General features: G+C 41.6%; 1 protein-coding gene across 12 annotated transcripts in view; it reads right to left on the bottom strand.

Moving 5' to 3' along the window:
• Positions 1 to 19,894, bottom strand: part of SH3D19 (SH3 domain containing 19) — a 180,480-nt gene that overhangs the window by 35,875 nt on the left and 124,711 nt on the right. For 10 of the 12 annotated variants that reach the window (XM_057546754.1, XM_057546750.1, XM_057546748.1 and 7 more), the window contains 4 exons: positions 19,304 to 19,442; positions 19,014 to 19,176; positions 16,787 to 17,818; positions 6,034 to 6,141 (listed from right to left, as the gene is read on the bottom strand). In XM_057546754.1, coding sequence (XP_057402737.1) covers positions 6,034 to 6,141; positions 16,787 to 17,818; positions 19,014 to 19,176; positions 19,304 to 19,442 — 1,442 coding nt within the window. The remainder of the gene's footprint in view (positions 1 to 6,033; positions 6,142 to 16,786; positions 17,819 to 19,013; positions 19,177 to 19,303; positions 19,443 to 19,894) is intronic. The other 2 variants (XM_007189405.2, XM_057546755.1) reach the window with 1 other exon arrangement.

Consider the following 19,894-nt stretch of genomic DNA (forward strand, 5'->3'; position numbering starts at 1 on the left):
TTGGGTTTTTTTTAGTATAGTTTTTAGCACTTGTTATCACTGGTGGATTTGTTTATTGGTTTGCTTGCTCTCTTCTTTCTTTCTTTTTTTATTACTTTTTAATTTTTAATAATTTTTAATAATTTTTAAAATTTTAAATTTTAATAACTTCATTTTATTTATTTATTTATTTATTCTTTCTTTCTTTTTCTCCCTTTATTTCTGAGCTGTGTGGCTGACAAGGTCTTGGTGCTCCTGCCGGGTGTCAGGCCTGAACCTCTTAGGTGGGAGAGCCGAGTGCAGGACATTGGTCCACCAGAGACCTCCCAACTCCACATAATATCAAACGGCAAAAGCTCTCCCAGAGATCTCCATCTCAACACTAAGATCCAGCTCCACTCAACGACCAGCAAGCTACAGTGCTGGACACCCCATGCCAAACAACTAGCAAAAGAGGAACACAACCCCACCCATTAGCAGAGAGGCTGCCTAAAAGCATAATAAGGTCACAGACACCCCAAAACACACTACTGGATGTGGTCCTGCCCACCAGAAAGACAAGATTCAGCTTCACCCACCAGAACACAGGCACTAGTCCCTTCCACCAGGAAGCCTACACAACCCACTGAACCAATCTTACCCACTGGGGGCAGACACCAAAAACAACAGGAACTATGAACCTGCAGCCTGCAAAAAGCAGACCTGAAATGCAGTAAGTTAAGCAAAATGAGAAGACAGAGAAATACACAGCAGATGATGGAGCAAAGTAAAAACCCAGAGACCAAACAAATAAGAGGAACTAGGCAGTCTACCTGAAAAAGAATTCAGAGTAATGATAGTAAAGATGAAACAAAATCTTGGAAATAGAATGGAGAAAATACAAGAAACGTTTAACAAGGATCTAGAAGAACTAAAGAGCAAACAAACAATGATGAACAACACAATAAATGAAATTAAAAATTCTCTAGAAGGAATCAATAGCAGAATAACTGAGGCAGAAGAACGGATAAGTGACCTGGAAGATAAAAGAGTGGAAGTAACTACCACAGAGCAGAATAACGAAAAAAGAATGAAAAGAATTGAGAACAGTCTCAGAGACCTCTGGGACAATATTGAAAGCACCAACATTCAAATTATAGGGGTCCCAGAAGAAGAAGAGAAAAAGAAAGGGACTGAGAAAATATTTGAAGAGATTATAGTTGAAAACTTCCCTAATGTGGGAAAGGAAATAGTCAAGTCCAGGAAGCACAGAGAGTCCCATACAGGATAAATCCAAGGAGAAACACACCAAGACACATATTAATCAAACTATCAAAAATTAAATACAATGAAAAAAAATATTAAAAGCACCAAGGGAAAAGCAACAAGTAACATACAAGGGAATCCCCATAAGGATTCAGCTGATTGCTCAGCAGATTTCTCAGCAGACACTCTGCAGGCCAGAAGGGTGTGGCAGGACATATTTAAAGTGATGAAAGGGAAAAACCTACAACCAAGATTACTATACCCAGCAAGGATCTCATTCAGATTCAATGGAGAAATTAAAACCTTTACAGACTAGCAAAAGTTAAGAGAATTCAGCACCACCAAACCAGCTTTACAACAAATGCTAAAGGAACTTCTCTAGGCAGGAAACACAAGAGAGGGGAAAGGCCTACAATAACAAACCCAAAACAATTAAGAAAATGGTAATAGGAACATACATATCTATATTACCTTAAGTGTAAATGGATTAAATGCTCCAACCAAAAGACATAGACTGGCTGAATGGATACAAAAACAAGACCTGTGTATATGCTGTCTACAGGAGACCCACTTCAGACCTGGGGACACATACAGACTGAAAGTGAGGGGATGGAAAAAGATATTCTATGCAAATGGAAATCAAAAGAAAGCTTGAGTAGCAATTCTCATACCAGGCAAAATAGATGTTTAAATAAAGACTATAACAAGAGACAAAGAAGGACACTACATAATGATCAAGGGATAAATCCAAGAAGAAGACCTAACAATTGTAAATATTTATGCACCCAACACAGGAGCACCTCAATACATAAGGCAAATGCTAACAGCCATAAAATGGGAAATCGACAGTAACACAATCATAGTAGGGGACTTTAACACCCCACTTTCACCAATGGACAGATCACCCAAAATGAAAATAAATAAGGAAACACAGGGCTTTCCTGGTGGTGCAGTGGTTGAGAATCTGCCTGCTAATGCAGGGGACATGGGTTCGAGCCCTGTTCTGGGAAGATCCCACATGCCGCGGAGCAACTAGGCCCGTGAGCCACAACTACTGAGCCTGCGTGTCTGGAGTCTGTGCTCCCAACAAGAGAGGCTGCGATAGTGAGAGGCCTGTGCACCGCGATGAAGAGTGCCCCCGCTTGCCGCAACTAGAGAAAGCCCTTGCACAGAAACGAAGACCCAACACAGCCAAAAAAAAAGGAAACACAAGCTTTAAATGATACATTAAACAAGACAGACTTAATTGATATTTACAGGACATTCCATCCAAAAACAACAGAATACACTTTCTTCTGCTCATGGAACATTCTCCAGGATAGACCATATCTTGGGTCACAAATCAAGGATTGGTAAATTTAAGAATATTGAAATCGTATCAAGTATCTTTTCTGACCACAATGCTATGAGACTAGATATCAATTACAGGAAAAAATCTGTAAAAAATACAAACACATGGAGGCTAAACAATACACTACTAAATAACCAAGAGATCACTGAAGAAATCAAAGAGGAAATCAAAAAATACCTAGAAACAAATGACAATGAAAACATGACGACCCAAAACCTATGGGATGCAACAAAAGCAGTTCTAAGACGGAGGTTATTACAATACAATCCTACCTCAAGAAACAAGAAACATCTCAAATAAACAACCTAACCTCACACTAAAGCAATTAGAGAAAGAAGAACAAAAACCCCCCAAAGTTAACAGAAGGAAAGAAATCATAAAGATCAGATCAAAAATAAATGAAAAAGAAATGAAGGAAACGATAGTAAAGATCAATAAAACTAAAAGCTGGTTCTTTGAGAAGATAAACAAAATTGATAAACTATTAGCCAGACTCATCAAGAAAAAAAGGGAGAAGACTCAAATCGATAGAATTAGAAATGAAAAAGGAGAAGTAACAACTGACACTGCAGACATACAAAGGATCATTAGAGATTACTACAAGCAACTATATGCCAATAAAATGGACAACTTGGAAGAAATGGACAAATTCTTCGAGAAGCACAACCTTCCAAGACTGAACCAGGAAGAAATAGAAAATATAAACAGGCCAATCACAAGCACTGAAATTGAAACTGTGATTAAAAATCTTCTAACAAACAAAAGCCCAGGACCAGAAGGATTCACAGGCGAATTCTATCAAACATTTAGAGAAGAGCTAACACCTATTCTTCTCAAACTCTTCCAAAATATAGCTGAGGAAAGAACACTCCCAAACTCATTCTATGAGGCCACCATCACCCTGATAACAAAATCAGACAAAAATGTCACCAAAAAAGAAAACTACACGCTAATATAATTGATGAACATAGATGCAAAAATCCTTAACAAAATACTAGTAAACAGAATCCAGCAGCACATTAAAAGGATCATACACTATGATCAAGTGGGGTTTATCCCAGGAACACAAGGATTCTTCAATATACACAAATCAATCAATGTGATAAACCATATTAACAAATTGAAGGAGAAAAACCATATGATTATCTCAATAGATACAGAAAAAGCTTTCGACAAAATTCAACAACAATTTATGATAAAAACCTGCCAGAAAGTGGGCATAGAGGAAACTTACCTCAACATAATAAAGGCCAGATGACAAACCCACAGCCAACATTGTTCTCAGTGGTGAAAACTGAAACCATTTCTACTAAGATCAGGAACAAGACAAGGTTGCTCACTCTCACCACTATTATTCAACATAGTTTTGGAAGTTTTAGCCACAGCAATCAGAGAAGAAAAAGAAATAAACGGAATCCAAATCAGAAAAGAAGAAGTAAAGCCCACTGCAACAAAAAGAATAAAATACCTAGGAATAAACCTACCTAAGGAGACAAAAGACCTGTATGCAGAAAATTATAAGACACTGATGAAAGAAATTAAAGATGATACAAATAGGTGGAGAGATATACCATGTTCTTGGATTGGAAGAATCAACATTGTGAAAATGACTATACTACCCAAAGCAATCTACAGATTCAGTGCAATCCCTATCAAACTACCACTGGCATTTTTCACAGAACTAGAATAAAAAATTTCACAATTTTTATGGAAACACAAAAGACCCTGAATAGCCAAAGCAATCTTGAGAAAGAAAAACGAAGCTGGAGGAATCAGGCTCCCTGACTTCAGACTATACTACAGAGCTACAGTAATCAAGATAGTATGGTATTGGCACAAAAACAGAAATACAGATCAATGGAACAGGATAGAAAGCCCAGAGATAAACCCATGCACATATGGTCACCTTATCTTTGATAAAGGAGGCAAGAATATACAATGGAGAATAAGTCATGCTGGGAAAACTGGACAGCTACATGTAAAAGAATGAAATTAGAACACTCCCTAATGCCATACACAAAAATAAACTCAAAATGGATTAAAGACCTAACTGTAAGGCCAGACACTATAAAACTCTTAGAGGAAAACATAGGCAGAACACTCTATGACATAAATCACAGCACGATCCTTTTTGACCCACCCCCTAGTGAAATGGAAATAAAAATAAAAGTAAACAAATGGGACCTAATGAAACTTAAAAGCTTTTTCACAGCAAAGGAAACCATAAACAAGATGAAAAGACAACCCTTAAAATGGGAGAAAATATTTGCAAATGAAGCAACTGGCAAAGGATTAACCTCCAAAATCTACAAGCAGCTCATACAGCTCAATATCAAAAAAACAACCCAATCCAAAAATGGGCAGAAGACCTAAATAGACATTTCTCCCAAGAAGATATACAGATTGCCAACAAACACATGAAAGGATGCTCAACATCACTAATCATTAGAGAAATGCAAATCAAAACTATAATGTGGTATCACCTCACACCAGTCAGAATGGCCATCATCAAAAAATCTACAAACAGTAAATGCTGGAGAGGGTGTGGAGAAAAAGGAACCCTCTTGCACTGTTGGTGGGAATGTAAATTGATACAGCCACTATGGAGAACAGTATGGATGTTTCTTAAAAAACTAAAAATAGAACTACCATATGACCCAGCCATCCCACTACTGGGCATATACCTTGAGAAAACCATAATTCAAAAAGAGTCATGTACCACAATGTTCATTGCAGCTCTATTTACAAGAGCCAGGACATGGAAGCAACCTAAGTGTCCATCGACAGATGAATGGATAAAGAAGATGTGGCACATATATACAATGGAATATGACTCAGCCATAAAAAGAAATGAAATTGAGTTAATTTGTAGTGAGGTGGATGGACCTAGAGTCTGTCATACAGAGTGTAGTAAGTCAGAAGGAGAAAAACAAATACCATATGCTAATACATATATATGGAATCCTAAAAAAAAAAGTGGTTCTGAAGAACCTAGGGGCAGGACAGGAATAAAGATGCAGATGCAGAGAATGGACTTGAGGACACGGGGAGGGGGAAGGGTAAGCTGGGACAACATAATAGAGTGGCATGGACATATATACACTACCAAATGTAAAACAGATAGCTAGTGGGAAGCAGCCGCATAGCACAGGGAGATCAGGTCAGTGCTTTGTGTCCAACTAGAGGGGTGGGATAGGAAGGATGAGAGGGAGACGTAAGAGGGAAGAGATATGGGGATATACGTATACGTATAGCTGATTCCCTTTGTTATACAGCAGAAAGTAACACACCATTGTAAAGCAATTATACTCCAATAAAGATGTTAAAAAAAATGTTCTCGACTGAAAAATAATAATAAGTGGCCAATTATACATAATTTCAAAAGCAGACTGATAAATTAGGATATATTTCTCACTGGCTGTTGGAGAAGCAAATAAATGAGGCAGAGAAGTGCTTACATTTTCCTGGTTTGGCTGGAATTCGAATCACAGTGGGCTTCCTGGTGGGTGCTGGTTGAACTGCTCGTTCCTTTGCTGGTTCTATTCTTGTGGGGAGCTGAAAGGGATCTAATGAAAAACACAGTGTATTTTGCATGTTTTAGTTAACATGAACTCAAACAAAAAACCTCATTCATAATTAAAGAGTCATATTTTTCATGCCCTAGGGAAAACTATTCATGGATAAACAAAATCTCAGTTTGCAGAGACAAAAACAAAGTCAGGGCTCATGAAAGGAAATAACTTGGCGCTCTGTAAATAATTCATGTGGCTTTTCTTGCTCTCTGATGAGAGAGATCCAGGACAATCTTCAATTATGTAGAAGCTATCTTTCACAGGAGTGTAATCATTCCATAAATGTCTGCCTGAAAATGAGGGGCAATTGAAACATGCAGCCAATTTTCTCCCTATAGTGAAGCCTCCCGGATCCCCCAGGAAGGAAGGTCTCTTTGCCCCACCCCTGTGCCTGCATTGGAAAACCTCCCTGAAGGGCTGGCCCTGGGCCTCATTCCACCCCTCATCCCACCCTGCCAGAGCGTGGCGTGGCAGCAGCACACTCGGATTGAGTAGTGAAGTGAAACTACACCTTGCTAACATGAAAACGGAAAGCGTTTTATCCTGGAAATAAAATAAGACATCTCCCTTCAAATATTTGATTTGGGGCCAAAGATATATATTCTCCATCTTAACCCATTCATTTAAAATGGACAGTATGTGCTTAGGGACAGTATTTTAAATAAAAGCATAACCACCAAACTTTTTTCTTCCTTTTTTTGTTTTTGGCCATGCCGCAAGGCCTGTGGGATCTTAGTTACCCAACCAGGGATGGAACCCAGGCCCTCGGCAGTGAGAGCGTGGAGCCCTAACCACTGGACCGCCAGAGAAATCCCCCACCAAACTTTTTTACTGAAAGGAATAGTCTTTTTTTCTTTAATGTAAATGTTCTTTTTAGTAGTTTGGGAAGATGACCAAAAAATTTTTAGAAGATGAAAAACATAAAAATAAATAGATTAGCAAAAATAAAATCAAATGCTGTATAATGCATACTCTATACAGTGCACAGGGTCTCATGAGGCCGCTTTTGCCTTTATTCAACAAGAGGCAGAAGGAATACATACTGTATTCGGAACCTGTTCTCTGGATCTCGCCTGTAGGGAGATACTCCCTATAAACAATGCACTTCACAGCACCCGTGATGAACAGCATTTATGTTCTGCCTGTTATGAGCCGCAGTTCAATAAAGCATCTTTTGCTGACCAGCTCTTTTCAGGATACATGAAGAGCTCAGCTAAGGATAAGAAGGCCTTTCAGCTCCTTGATACTTGCCCTTCCCTTCCACCCAGCTCTCAGGCAACCCCACTCTCAGACCTGCTACCAGAGCATCACCCACTCACTAGTCACTTGATCTCACATGTCTGCTTACCATGTGTCAGTAACGGTGCGAGGTGGGGAGATAGGATGGTTAAGTACAATCCTATTTTAAGTTTATCATCTATCACCTAAGTTAGGCCCCCAGATGGCATGCTAGGTAAAATAATAATTATTAGGCTAGTTAGAAAAAAAAATTAGATGACCCCTCTATGGAGACCTGTCTATTAGCTCATTAGTGAGGCGAGTCTTGTCCATGCTCAAAAACCCAACTCAAGGGCTTCCCTGGTGGTGCAGTGGTTGAGAATCCGCCTGCCAATGCAGGGGACACGGGTTCGCGCCCTGGTCTGGGAAGATCCCACATGCCACGGAGCAACTGGGCCCGTGAGCCACAACTACTGAGCCTGTGCATCTGGAGCCTGTGCTCTGCAATAAGAGAGGCCGCGATAGTGAGAGGCCCGCGCACCGCGATGAAGAGTGGCCCCCGTTCGCCGCAACTAGAGAAAGCCCTTGCACAAAAACGAAGACCCAACACAACCAAAAATAAATAAATTAATTAATAAATTTAAAAAAAAAAAAGAAAGGAGGGGGCAAATTTAAAAAAAAAAAAACCCAACTCAACATCATCAAAACAATATCAAACTTTCAAAAAAGGCTCTTGTAATAATATCACTTTCTTCCATTGTAATCTATATCCCCAGAAAACAAACAAAGCTTCTTTTAGGTCTAAAGAAATTCGTCAATTCCTTATTTTGTTATAGCATTATTTTTCATTTCAAAAGTAACATTTATTGTAAAAATGGGAAACATTAAGAAATATATGATAGGGACTTCCCTGGTGGCTCAGTGGTTAAGAATCCGCCTGCCAATGCAGGGGACACAGGTTCGATCCCTGGTCCGGGAAGATCCCACACGCCGTGGAGCAACTAAGCCTGTGAGCCACAACTACTGAGCCTGTGCTCTAGAGCCCACAAGCCACAACTACTGAAGCCTGCATGCCACAGCTACTGAAGCCCATGCGCCTAGAGCCTGTGCTCCACAACAAGAGAAGCCACCGCAATGAGAAGCCCTCGCACCGCAATGAAGAGTAGCCCCTGCTCGCCACTAGAGAAAGCCTGCACACAACAATGAAGACCCAACACAGCCAAAAATAATTAAATTTATTTTTTTAAAAATAAATAAATTTATTTTTTAAAAAATAAATAAATTTATTTTTTAAAAAATAAATAAATTTATTTAAAAAAATAAATTTATTTAAAAAAAATTATTTTTTTAAAAAATAAAATTAAAAAAAATAAATTTATTTTTTTAAAAAATAAATAAGTTGATCTTTAAAAAAAAAAGAAATATATGATAGAAAATCTCCTGTAATCCCATCCCTGCAGTAGTAATTATTATCTAAGATATGTGTATATGTCTACAGATTCTTTTTCTGTATCATATGCATTATTATGTAGGTATTTTGAAAAACACAAACAGGATCATTTTATATCTATTTCTTTATAACTTAGTCTTTCACTTTTTTTCATTCAGTATTGATTGGGTGACTGCTACACATCAAATGCTATTCTAGATGCTGGGAATACGTCAGTGAACAGAGCAAAGAACTCTGCCCTTGTGATGCTTACACTCCAGCAGGAGACGGAGACAATGAACAATAAATATACTGAGTGATTCATGCGGTATACTAGAAGGTGAGACATGCTACTGAAAAAGGGAAACGTAGAGCAAGGGGGAACTTCAGCTGTGGTCAGAAGGGAAGCAGGTTGCAGCGTGAAACAGGAGTGCAGGGCGCGAGGGAGAGGAGGCCCCATGATCCTCTTTCCAACAGATGGATTTTGCGTATTCTAACAGTTCTTCCAAGCTGAAAAATACACATCTGGGTTTGTAGGAAACAGCAGTGCTGATGGATAAAAAGGGGAAGGTAGGCTGGTATTAAAGCCCATTATTGCACACATTACCTGAAACTGAACTCCCTGAACGTGTCATCTGTTCTGAGTAATGCTAGCTAGAATGAAAGAATTTGAAGACCCCAATCTCGGCATATATTTTATTCAAACACAGAAACATAGTATCTCTCCTGTGTGCATATCTTTCCTTCCTGTTCGTCTCTCTCCCTTGCCGTTGCCCCTGCTCTGCCTCCTTGGCCCTCATTGGAACCCAGTGACCTCCAAGGAGCGACTTTCCTTCCGCCACTGCCGCAGAGACTTGACCGTCCCCTGTCCCCTCAACCTTGGCTGTAACGGCCCATCCTCTCAGGGCTCTGTTTCCTGCTGGGAAAAGGACCAAAATTCAAGAAAAGGATTAAGGCTGATAACTGTTCACTGTGCTCTCCCATTCAAGTGGTATTTCTGCTTTAACAGCTGCTTTGGGCCCCTACAATCTGGTGGTTATTAGGATAGGTTTTTAGTTGGTGATTTTGGGGGGTGAGTGTGGAGGGAGAAGAAAATCTTGAGCATGGAATCTCTTCAATTGTTTCCCAACTCATCTGATGTTCTGGGCCAGGATACCACGTACACTCTGTCTCTCTCACATCCCAGGAGTGAGAGCACGAACAAGGGGGGCAGAGAAGGAGAAAGAGGCCACTCAGTGCCCTTGGAGGGCTGGGCACAGGGGGATCCCAAATGCGCTTGTTCTTGGAGGACTAGCCTCAGGGAACCCCGTCCCAAATCCTGCAGGTCTCAAGTACCGCATTTAAAGGGTCCAGGCATTTTTTAAAACCTGCTGGATTTAAACTGAAGTAGCAAGATACAACTTAAATACAAAGTATTCAAAGTGTCCTCGCTACCCACTTTCTCTCTCTTTCTTGGTCTTTATTTTTAGTATCATTAGCTGCTCTTTAATAACTGGCACTCAGATCCTGTGTAATTATTCTAGTATACACGTCTCCAAAAAAAAAGAAAAAAAAAATTCTTTCTCCATACAGTGAAGCAAGGAAGTCTGAGTGTTCCGGTACTGTGGCTGTTTGGCAGGAGTGGGTCTGCTTAACGACCTCCGCTAGCTGTGCTCCCTGAGTCAGGGAGCTCGGCCTGTGCCTCTCGGCGCCCTGCCCCAGGCTGCCATCCAGGCGAGGCACGCCGATGAGCGGGGAGGAGAGACAGCATCACTGCAGTGAGCAGGTGGAGCCAGAGGCCTGTGTTTCATCTTGCTGATGGTGTGAGCGTCTCCCTCTAGCTACACAGTATGTTCACTTTTTTTTTTTTTTTTTTAAACTTAGTTCTTTATTGTATCCTTCATTCTTTTTTTATAACTTTTTTTAAAAAATTATTTATTTATTTATGGCTGTGTTGGGTCTTCGTTTCTGTGCGAGGGCTTTCTCTAGTTGTGGCAAACGGGGCCCACTCTTCATCGCGGTGGCGGGCCTCTCACTATCGCGGCCTCTCTTGTTGCGGAGCACAGGCTCCAGACGCGCAGGCTCAGTAATTGTGGCTCACGGGCCCAGCTGCTCCACGGCATGTAGGATCTTCCCAGACCAGGGCGCGAACCCGTGTCCCCTGCATTGGCAGGCAGATTCTCAACCACTGCGCCACCAGGGAAGCCCAGTATGCTTACTTTTTACGTCTTTTCCTGAGAGGGGTATTTTTCTCCAACAGCAGTGTTAAGTGGCGACCTAGAAGGCAAGGATGGCACCTCACGTTTGGGAACTCCTGGCACTGCCAGGTGGGAAACTGGGTTGTTGGTACTGTTAACATGTTTCAAGTTCATGATCTTTAAGCCAGTAGTCCCACTTTTGGAAATTTCTTTATAAAAGCACTAGTAGAAGTGAAAATATTTACAAGAGTGTTTACCGCAGCATTTTTTGTAGTGGTGTCCATCAATAGGGGCAACGTTGACTTGACCGTGCTGCGCTCATACCAGGGAATATCGGGCAGGTATCAGGGAACAAGGAGTCAGACTTAGGTCTACTGGCCTGGAGAGAAGTCCCTAAACCTCATTGCTAAATCAATAAAGTAAGCTGCTGGGTAATGGGTATAGTTAAAGATTTTTGCTGCTGAGTAATGGGTACAGTTAGGTAAAACTTTTTGTAGAAAACAGGAAGAAGTACATGTACGTGTACATGTTTGTAAGCTTTGGTGTGGAATGTCCAAAGGCACAGAAAGCTACATACAACATGGTTCACACTGGTTATTCTGGGGATTTGAATGGATTGGAGGGAGATTCATTTTTGTCTTTTACTAAATGTTTATATTGTTAGACTTGTTACCGCAAATATATGTTACTTTGTGACTGAAAAAAAATCCAATAAAATAAATTCAATCACATGAAAAAAGTTACAAAATTAAGCTGAAATAACGCCCCTGCCAAACAAACTGAAACAAAAATCACTTAGAAATAAGAGGAGGGACTTCCCTGGTGGCGCAGTGGTTAAGAATCCGCATGCCAATGCAGGGGACACAGTGTTTGATCCCTGGTCCGGGAAGATCCCACATGCCACGGAGCAACCAAGCCCATGCACCACAACAAAGAGTAGCTCCCGCTCACCACAACTAGAGAAAGCTGGCATGCAGCAGCGAAGACCCACTGCAGCCAACAATAAAAATAAAAATAATAATTAAAAAAAAAAGAAATAAGAGGAAAAATATGAAAATTCTTGTCCCTTTAGCTGCTTTTTCAAGGCAATAATGGCCATAAAATTTTCCATAAAGTAACCAGAAAAATAAAAACTCTTTTTTTTGGCTAATACTCCTCAGTGATTCTATTTAATAGGAAATAATGCAGATACGTATTTTTGAATTTGTCTAATTTAGACAAATTTAGTTCATAATAATTAGCTTTTATTTGTAACCTTGAATAATATAATTGTTTAGAAAAATCTTATTTTATTATTCTTAAAATTTCTACTCCTCACAGGCTGAGGAACAGTGTGGGGGGCAGCTCTTTCTCTGTGGCAAAGACAAGGGCTATGTCTCCTAGTTTTTTTCATCCTAATTCTGCTTACGGTCATCTATTTGAAAACCAGTTCCCCCATCCTCTCCTGCTGATGGAGTTCCCTCATAAAAGACAAACTTTGTTAGCATTTTTAATCCATCTTCCAAAGACACAGCATATTTACATGTAAATATGTGTTTTAACACCAACACTATAGCTAAAATACCATGAATACTACCTATACCTTGCATTTTTCACCCAGAATATCTTGGCGGTTGGTCCATAGTAGGGGATAATAGGTGGTCTGCCTCTTTTTTAGCTACTGCACAATATTCCACTGTATGGATGCAACCAGAATTTATTTCAGCAGTCCACTGAAGGCAATTTCCAACCTTCTGTAGTAGAAGTCCTTAATCTGGGTTCCAAGAATAAGCCCTTGAAGCTCTGGAAATTGTATCTCCAACTGTGCATACATGTGCAAAAGGGTTATTTTCAAGGGAGAAAAAAGATTCATAGGCTGAGTTCTGTGATCCAGAAAGGGTTAAGAACCCCAGTGTCATAATTTCCTCTATCACAGACTCTTTGCTCTTGCTTCTATAGAGAAAACACAACTACCTGCAAAAGCATCTCCTAACCAAGTCTAAGGAAAGTCCATGGCATCTTTCTCTACTTTTACTTGCAGTGTTTACTCTGCCCTCCTTCCAGCCCCCTCACACCAATGCCAATTATTCTACACCTGCTGCCCCTTTACACCTATATCCACATGGTCTTCATTACTGGGTTGAGAAAAACATTGATGATAATGTAGTTTTATGCCCATTACCTGTCTCTAATAATATGCTTGTCATCATAATTAGTTTCACCATCCTTGGCTAGCTTTTCTGTCATTTATTTCTTTCCCTTGAGTTCTGTTAATAGCAGAAATTGGCTGCTAAACTATTATTCTGGTCTGTGTAATAGGGTTGACAGCAGAAGCATTCTGCTTTTTTGACAACTGGGTATGATTTGTAAAGGTGTGAAGAGGAAGTGCTAATGTTTCTCAGCTCCACTACATTAACCTGGAAGGCATTCTACCCAAGAAATGAATCCAATATTAAATTGCCTGTTTGATGAGCTTCCCTTTAATAATTTTTCTAATCCTTACAATGTTTTCATAGCTTCAGTATTTTCTGATCTCTATTTCCTGAGATTAATATGGCAACTTCATTTTATGAAAACTACTTTATTGGATTTTCTTTATTTTTTGAGGGAAAAGAAAAAGAAGGAAAGACATATCTGTGAGTTTCTCTCCTTTCTCCTGTGTTCCTCCCCCAGTTTTTGGCTGATGCCAGGACGATTAAGCAAGGTTTCACCAAGAGACCATAACCCTTTATCTACAAAGACAATGCTATTAATACACCATCAAAAAGTCACAAAGCCTTAGAGCATGGGGAATATAGTCAGTAATACTGTAATAACTTTGTATGATGGCAGATGGTAACTAGACTTATGGTGATCCTCTTGAAATACCGAATCACTAGGCTGTGTACATGGAACTGACATAGTGCTGTACGTCAATTATACATAGTGCTGTATGTCAATTATACTTCAGTTAAAAAAATGTGTAGCTCCCCCACCCCAAAAAAGTCACAAAGCCCCAGTCAGTAAACAAACAAAAATTCCCTCTACATTTTGAGGAATTCAGGGGTGATCTTGAAGGCCTCTGGAGGGCAATAAGCAAGGAAGCAACAAGGTCCAATGTACACTCTAGAAAAATCCACTGGGTAACCATGATATGATGATGGGTTTGAGGTAGAAGCAGAGGCTCAATTTAGGGGGCTACTGCAGGAATCTGGGCCTAAAGATTAGAAAAGTGGGCCAGTAGCAGGAGTGATGGAAACTAGAGGAAAATTTAAGAACTATTCAGAAAGTAAAACCAGCAGGACTTGACCACTAACTAGATGTGAAGGACAAGAAGTAAGAATAATGACTACCACTTATTGAGCACATACCATGTTTCAGACAATGTGATAGGGCTTTCCTCCATAATCTTATTTAATACTTGCAATACCTCCAGGAGGAGTATTATTACCATGCTTCAGACAATGTGATAGGGCTTTCCTCCATAATCATATTTAACACCTGCAATACCTCCAGGAGGAGTATTATTATCGTGTTTTACAGATGAGGAAACCAAGGCATTGTGGAGTTAAGTAAATTGCCCAAGGTCACATAGCATTTAAGTGGTAGACCCCGACCTGCCTGACTCTAAGTCCAAACAACTAGTCACTGTGTGTGACAGGTAGGAAGGCTCAAGGATGATGGATAGGATCCTTTGGGGGGGCTGGTGTGTGATGGTGTCACTAGGACAGGAGCAGAATACAGGAAGAGAAGCAGGTTTAAAAAGAAGACAGAGTGGACTTCCCTGGTGGCACAGTGGTTAAGAATCTGCCTGCCAATGCAGGGGACGCGGGTTAGAGCCTTGGTCCGGGAAGATTCCACATGCCACGGAGCAGCTAAGCCTGTGTGCCACAACTACCGAGCCTGCACTCTAGAGCCCGCGAGCCACAACTACTGAAGCCTGCGCACCTGGAGCCCGTGCTCCGCAACAAGAGAAGCCACTGCAATGAGAAGCCCACGCACTGCAACGAAGAGTAGCCCCCGCTTGCAGCAACTAGAGAAAGCCAGTGTGCAGCAACAAAGACCCAATGCAGCCAAAAATAAATAAAATAAGTAAATAAATTTATAAAATTAAAAAAAAAAAGAAGACAGAGTGTTCAGTTCAGGATAACTCCACAGGTAAGAGCAATGGTTAAAGTTAGGTGGGGCAAGCAAATTATACCTTTTGCTGAAAGACTGCCTCAGTAATTAAACATTGTGCAAGGAAGTGGTAGAAATCAAGAAACAGAAAAGGCTGAGTATGAAGCACGATACTGTATTCATGTTGATGTATACTGTTGACCTTCCTTTTTGAAGATGACTGTAATTATCTGCTTGATGACACAGAATAAATTCTCAGCAATTATTAACCAAGTTGCCATTCCCACAGAATCTAGCAGCTTCTACAAAAGGTGGTATTATTTTGGCTCGTACTGTTTCCACCCCTGACAGCTTGCTGCTGTTGGATTTACCCCTCCCTGTCCTACTCTGAACCCTGTTAACACCAAAAAGGTTTAAATACGAAAGTGGTATAACAAAAACTTGAGAAGTTTTTAATGTGTTGCCTGGTTTAAGGTTTCTGAAAATGTTGAGTACCAACATGATAGAGTGAAAAATAAACTAGACTCAGAAAGAAAAGACGGACTTTGAATCCTGCTTTGGAAAACCGAGTAAGTTACCTTTTGATCTCTCTCAGTCTCATTTTCTTCATCTGCAAACTGAGGCCAATGACGTCTTGTAAAGGGTTAGTGTAAGTATTAAATTAAATAATGTATGTCTGGGCATCTAGCAGAGGGTTTGGAGCTAGGCAGAAGTTCAATATATCCTAATGTTTTTCTTTCCACTCCTTATGGACAAGAGGCATGCTACAGCCAGTTACAATGTTGTGTGCATGATAAATATTTAATAAATATGTGGTTGTTATCATTTAAAATATGCCTGTACTTAGCAGAATTTGGTTTTGAATCACAGAGCTTATATCATTTTGATGCATGTTAAACATTTAGAAGATGACAGCTAACCTTTTGAAAATACTATTACGCTTACATGTTCATAAATTCTGCCCAAGTAAGTAAACAGCAGTGAAAGGAATCTTAGCAATGACAAGTACAGCAGTTTAGTTTGACAAATCAAAGATAAGCTTTACCATCACACTCTCCATTTGAACAGTGTGAGGAAAGAAAACATAACTCTCTGCCTCTTGGGAAATCTAATTGTCCCGATCTTGGCAGGAAACTTACAACTGTTGTAGTTTATTTACAAAACTTTCCATTCCCAAGGGAAGGTGCTCCGTGAAGATTATGGAACAACATTCTGCAACATATGGCTGGGTTTACTGCTCTTGCCAGAGTCCTCTGCAGGGCTGGCCCCTTTCCCGGCACTCCCGCGGGGCTGGCTCCATCTGAGGAGCCCTTCTGGGGCATGACTTCCTCCCTCTGAGAAGTTTCCCTCTCTTCCTCCTAATGCTCGAATCTCCACCTGCCCGAGGAAGGAGCCAGCCTCTCATCTAGTTAAGTCCCTGGTCCCAGTCTGCTTATTCCTGGCTCATGTGAGAGTAATCAACACGTGTGCCTTCCTCTTTCTCCGTCTCCATCTCCCCATCCCAGATTTTCCCTTCGCTCTCTGATTCCATCTCCCACGCGGCTCCTTGTTTCTTAATCTCGCTGTGTTTCTCCCTGTCTCTACACATTCACACACACACACATACACACGCACGCATGTGCACACACATGCACGTCCACGCCTCAATAACTTATGTGCCAGAAACGAAAACAGCAAGTGCCATTTGAGATACCCTATGATGAATTTAGATTCCCCTCCACTTCTGAGTTTCACTCACCCAGAACCATCTCTGAATCGATAGAGTCTTCAACCAGGTTCCCAGACGGGGCGGGTAAAACCTCATCGTCAAAGCTGATGAGGTCGATGTCCCCCGGAGGCTTGCTTTGCAGAACCGGGACTGGGGGGCTGGCCGGGGGTCCTTCTCCCAGGGACCTGAACGCTTTGGCTTGTGACGCCACGGAGAGTCGGGGAGGCACAGTGATGGGTTTCAGCAGAGCCGCAGGGTAGGGGGGCGTTTCTGAGGCCACAGGGTAGGGGGCCGTTTCTGCAGAAGCTGATTTCTTGGGCAGCAAAGGCCGAGGAGCAGGAGTCGGGGCTTTCCTCCCACCGTCAGGGCTCTCGGCCACGGACCCTCCTCCCAGGCTCTCGGGATTAACACTTCGTATGAGGCCAGGATTTGGTTTCTTTGGCAATTCGGGTTTGGTTACAGGGACGCTCCCTGCTTCTTGCGGTGGAGAGTGTGGGGGGAGGCCTTCCCTAGAGGCGCCCCGGAGTCTGTTTGTGGTCCAGGAGTCCCAGCCTCCAGAGGCTCTGTCAGCCGCGGGTTTGGGAGCCACGGAGGGTTTCCCTGAGGAAGCAGCAGGCCTCGGGGGGACCGTGCGGGGGGCAATTTCCGGCTTCTTGGGCAGTCCCACGCTTTCCGCATTTGTCTGACCCTCAAGCGCTTTGATCCTGGAAACGACGGTATTTGGGCTCCGTTCCGCGTTCATAATGCTCATCACCGCCTGACTGTCCGCGTGGCAGGTATCGTCCCACAGCGGCTGGGGCCGGCTCGGGGCCGCCTCCTCCGGCGTGGCCGCTGGGCTGCTTTGCTGGGGACTCCGCTCTCTAACGTGAGGCTCTCTGGCCACTGGTCTGAGGTTGCTTTTTGATCTTGGTTTGGGCACCGGACATCTTGTAGCACTGGAGTTTTCTGGACAATTCTGTTCTTCAGAAATATCAAAGACTATTAAAGGCGTCTCGTCTGTCGGAGGATCGCTGGCTGAGGCTGCTGGGGCAGGCTGGAGAGGTTTCAGAGGTGCCGGCAGTGCTGACAAGACCAAAACGAACAGAAGCTGCAACGTTATAATTTCAAAGAAAAAGGATACACAGATTTTAAAAATATACATGTAGAATATCAAGAGATTTTGGTTTCCTTCCTCAGGAAAAAGTAATTCTAAAATCAGTGGAGAGATGTTTATATTCAGCTTCCTGCAGGAGGGTTCTTCACGTTATATTTATTCATATAAAAATATTCATTATATGATATTTTATTTTTATTTATTTATTCATTTTTTTTGTCACACTGTGTGGCATACAGGACCTTAGTTCCCCAGCTAGGGATGGAACCCGTGCTTCCATTGCAGTGGAAGTGCAGAGTCTTAACCACTGGACCACTAGGGAAGTCCCTATATAATATCTTAAAACACCATTAAATTCCTGATTCTCAGTAGAGTTATCAATGACCATTTCTCTCTTGTCAAAATTCCAAAAATTCTTGCTTTACTTTTCCAAAGTAACTTACTCTCATTTGTTATCTTAATATAATGCTTTTTAAAAGCCTAACAGGACAACCACTTTTAGCATCCTATCAAGTTAAGTGCTAAATATAACAGCTTTCTCAATGGGAATAAAGGGCATCAGCAGTAATACCAACCATGAGTTAAAAGGATGATGTTTTGGGGGCTTCCCTGGTGGCGCAGTGGTTGAATCTGTCTGCCAATGCAGGGGACACGGGTTCGAGCCCTGGTCTGGGAAGATCCCACATGCCGTGGAGCAACTAAGCCCGCGAGCCACAACTACTGAGCCCACATGCCACAACTACTGAGCCCACGCACCTAGAGTCCGTGCTCCGCAACAAGAGAAGCCACTGCAATGAGAAACACTCGCACCGCAACGAAGAGTAGCCCCCGCTCGCCTCAACTACAGAAAGCCTGTGCCAGCAACAAAGACCCAACGCAGCCAAAAATAAAATAAAATAAAGAAATTAAAAAAAAAAATAAAAAAAGATGATGTTTTTGTGATATGAACTAGGGTGAACCCTAGAGATTGGGGCTGCGGCTTGTGAGGATGAAGAATGACCTATTATAATAATCACAGCAAACCCAAATAAAGCAAGCACACAGTGATCACACAATTGGGAAGCAGAGCTCAATGAATTATGCACAAATTGCAAATTATTTTAAAGGCTGGAGCCTACTGATTACTCCCCTAGAACTAGGTCAGAATTAGGGAAGACAAATTACTTGCATTACTTTGAGGCAGATGGTTGTCTATTTCTTCTGAAAAGTCAGTCTGAGTTGCTGAAGTAATAGTGTGCCTTGGAGTGGCAGCAGCATTATTATTATTTGTAGTGTTAACTTGAACTTGGTTGATTTCTTTTATGACTTGTTCATACGATGGTGGGAGCTGCAGAATGAAGGATGAAGATTTTAGACACCTATAGGTGATAGTCAAGGTGTTAACAGTCTCACTGTTCTTACCTTTGAACTTCATTAAAAATAAAATGCAGAGAGATAATGCGATATTTACTCACCTCAGCAGGAACCAGCTCACTGGGCCTCCAAGGGCCTGCTGCAGAAGATGGGGGAAATGCCAGTCCTGGGGGTGGGGCTCCTGGAAACCACGAGGTCGGCCTCAGTGGCTCAGCTGCCACAATGGTGATCTCTGGGCGCCTAGCAGACAGAAACCTCAGTGAGATTTTACAGCTTGGTAACAAGCTATTGTCTACTTGTAAATGTTCAAAGATTCATGAAAATAACTACCACCCAAGAAAGTGACATAAGAACTGCCACAGTCACAGAAATGACCTGTCTGACCTGCGCTATCTCTAACAGTACACCGAGGCAGGCTTCGAGGGAGCACATGACAGCCATCCTCCATGACACTGGCCTCAGAGAGTTAGAGATGTACCCTGAGCACACTTCGTTCACCCTGCCTTGGCTGATAAAAATGAGGACCAAGACCCATTCAACCTCTTCATCCCAGGGCTCTGCTATCTAGCCTATGGCACAAACATAGGGTATCCTAAGACAGAAAAATGCACTGGTTGAATGGAAATGTTTAGTTTTCCGTTATTATAAAGTACGTGCTCTGAAATGATGCTATGTATCAGAAGAAAAGCCTC

This window comes from Balaenoptera acutorostrata, chromosome 5 (assembly GCF_949987535.1).
Source record: "Balaenoptera acutorostrata chromosome 5, mBalAcu1.1, whole genome shotgun sequence".
Lineage (NCBI taxonomy): Eukaryota > Metazoa > Chordata > Mammalia > Artiodactyla > Balaenopteridae > Balaenoptera > Balaenoptera acutorostrata.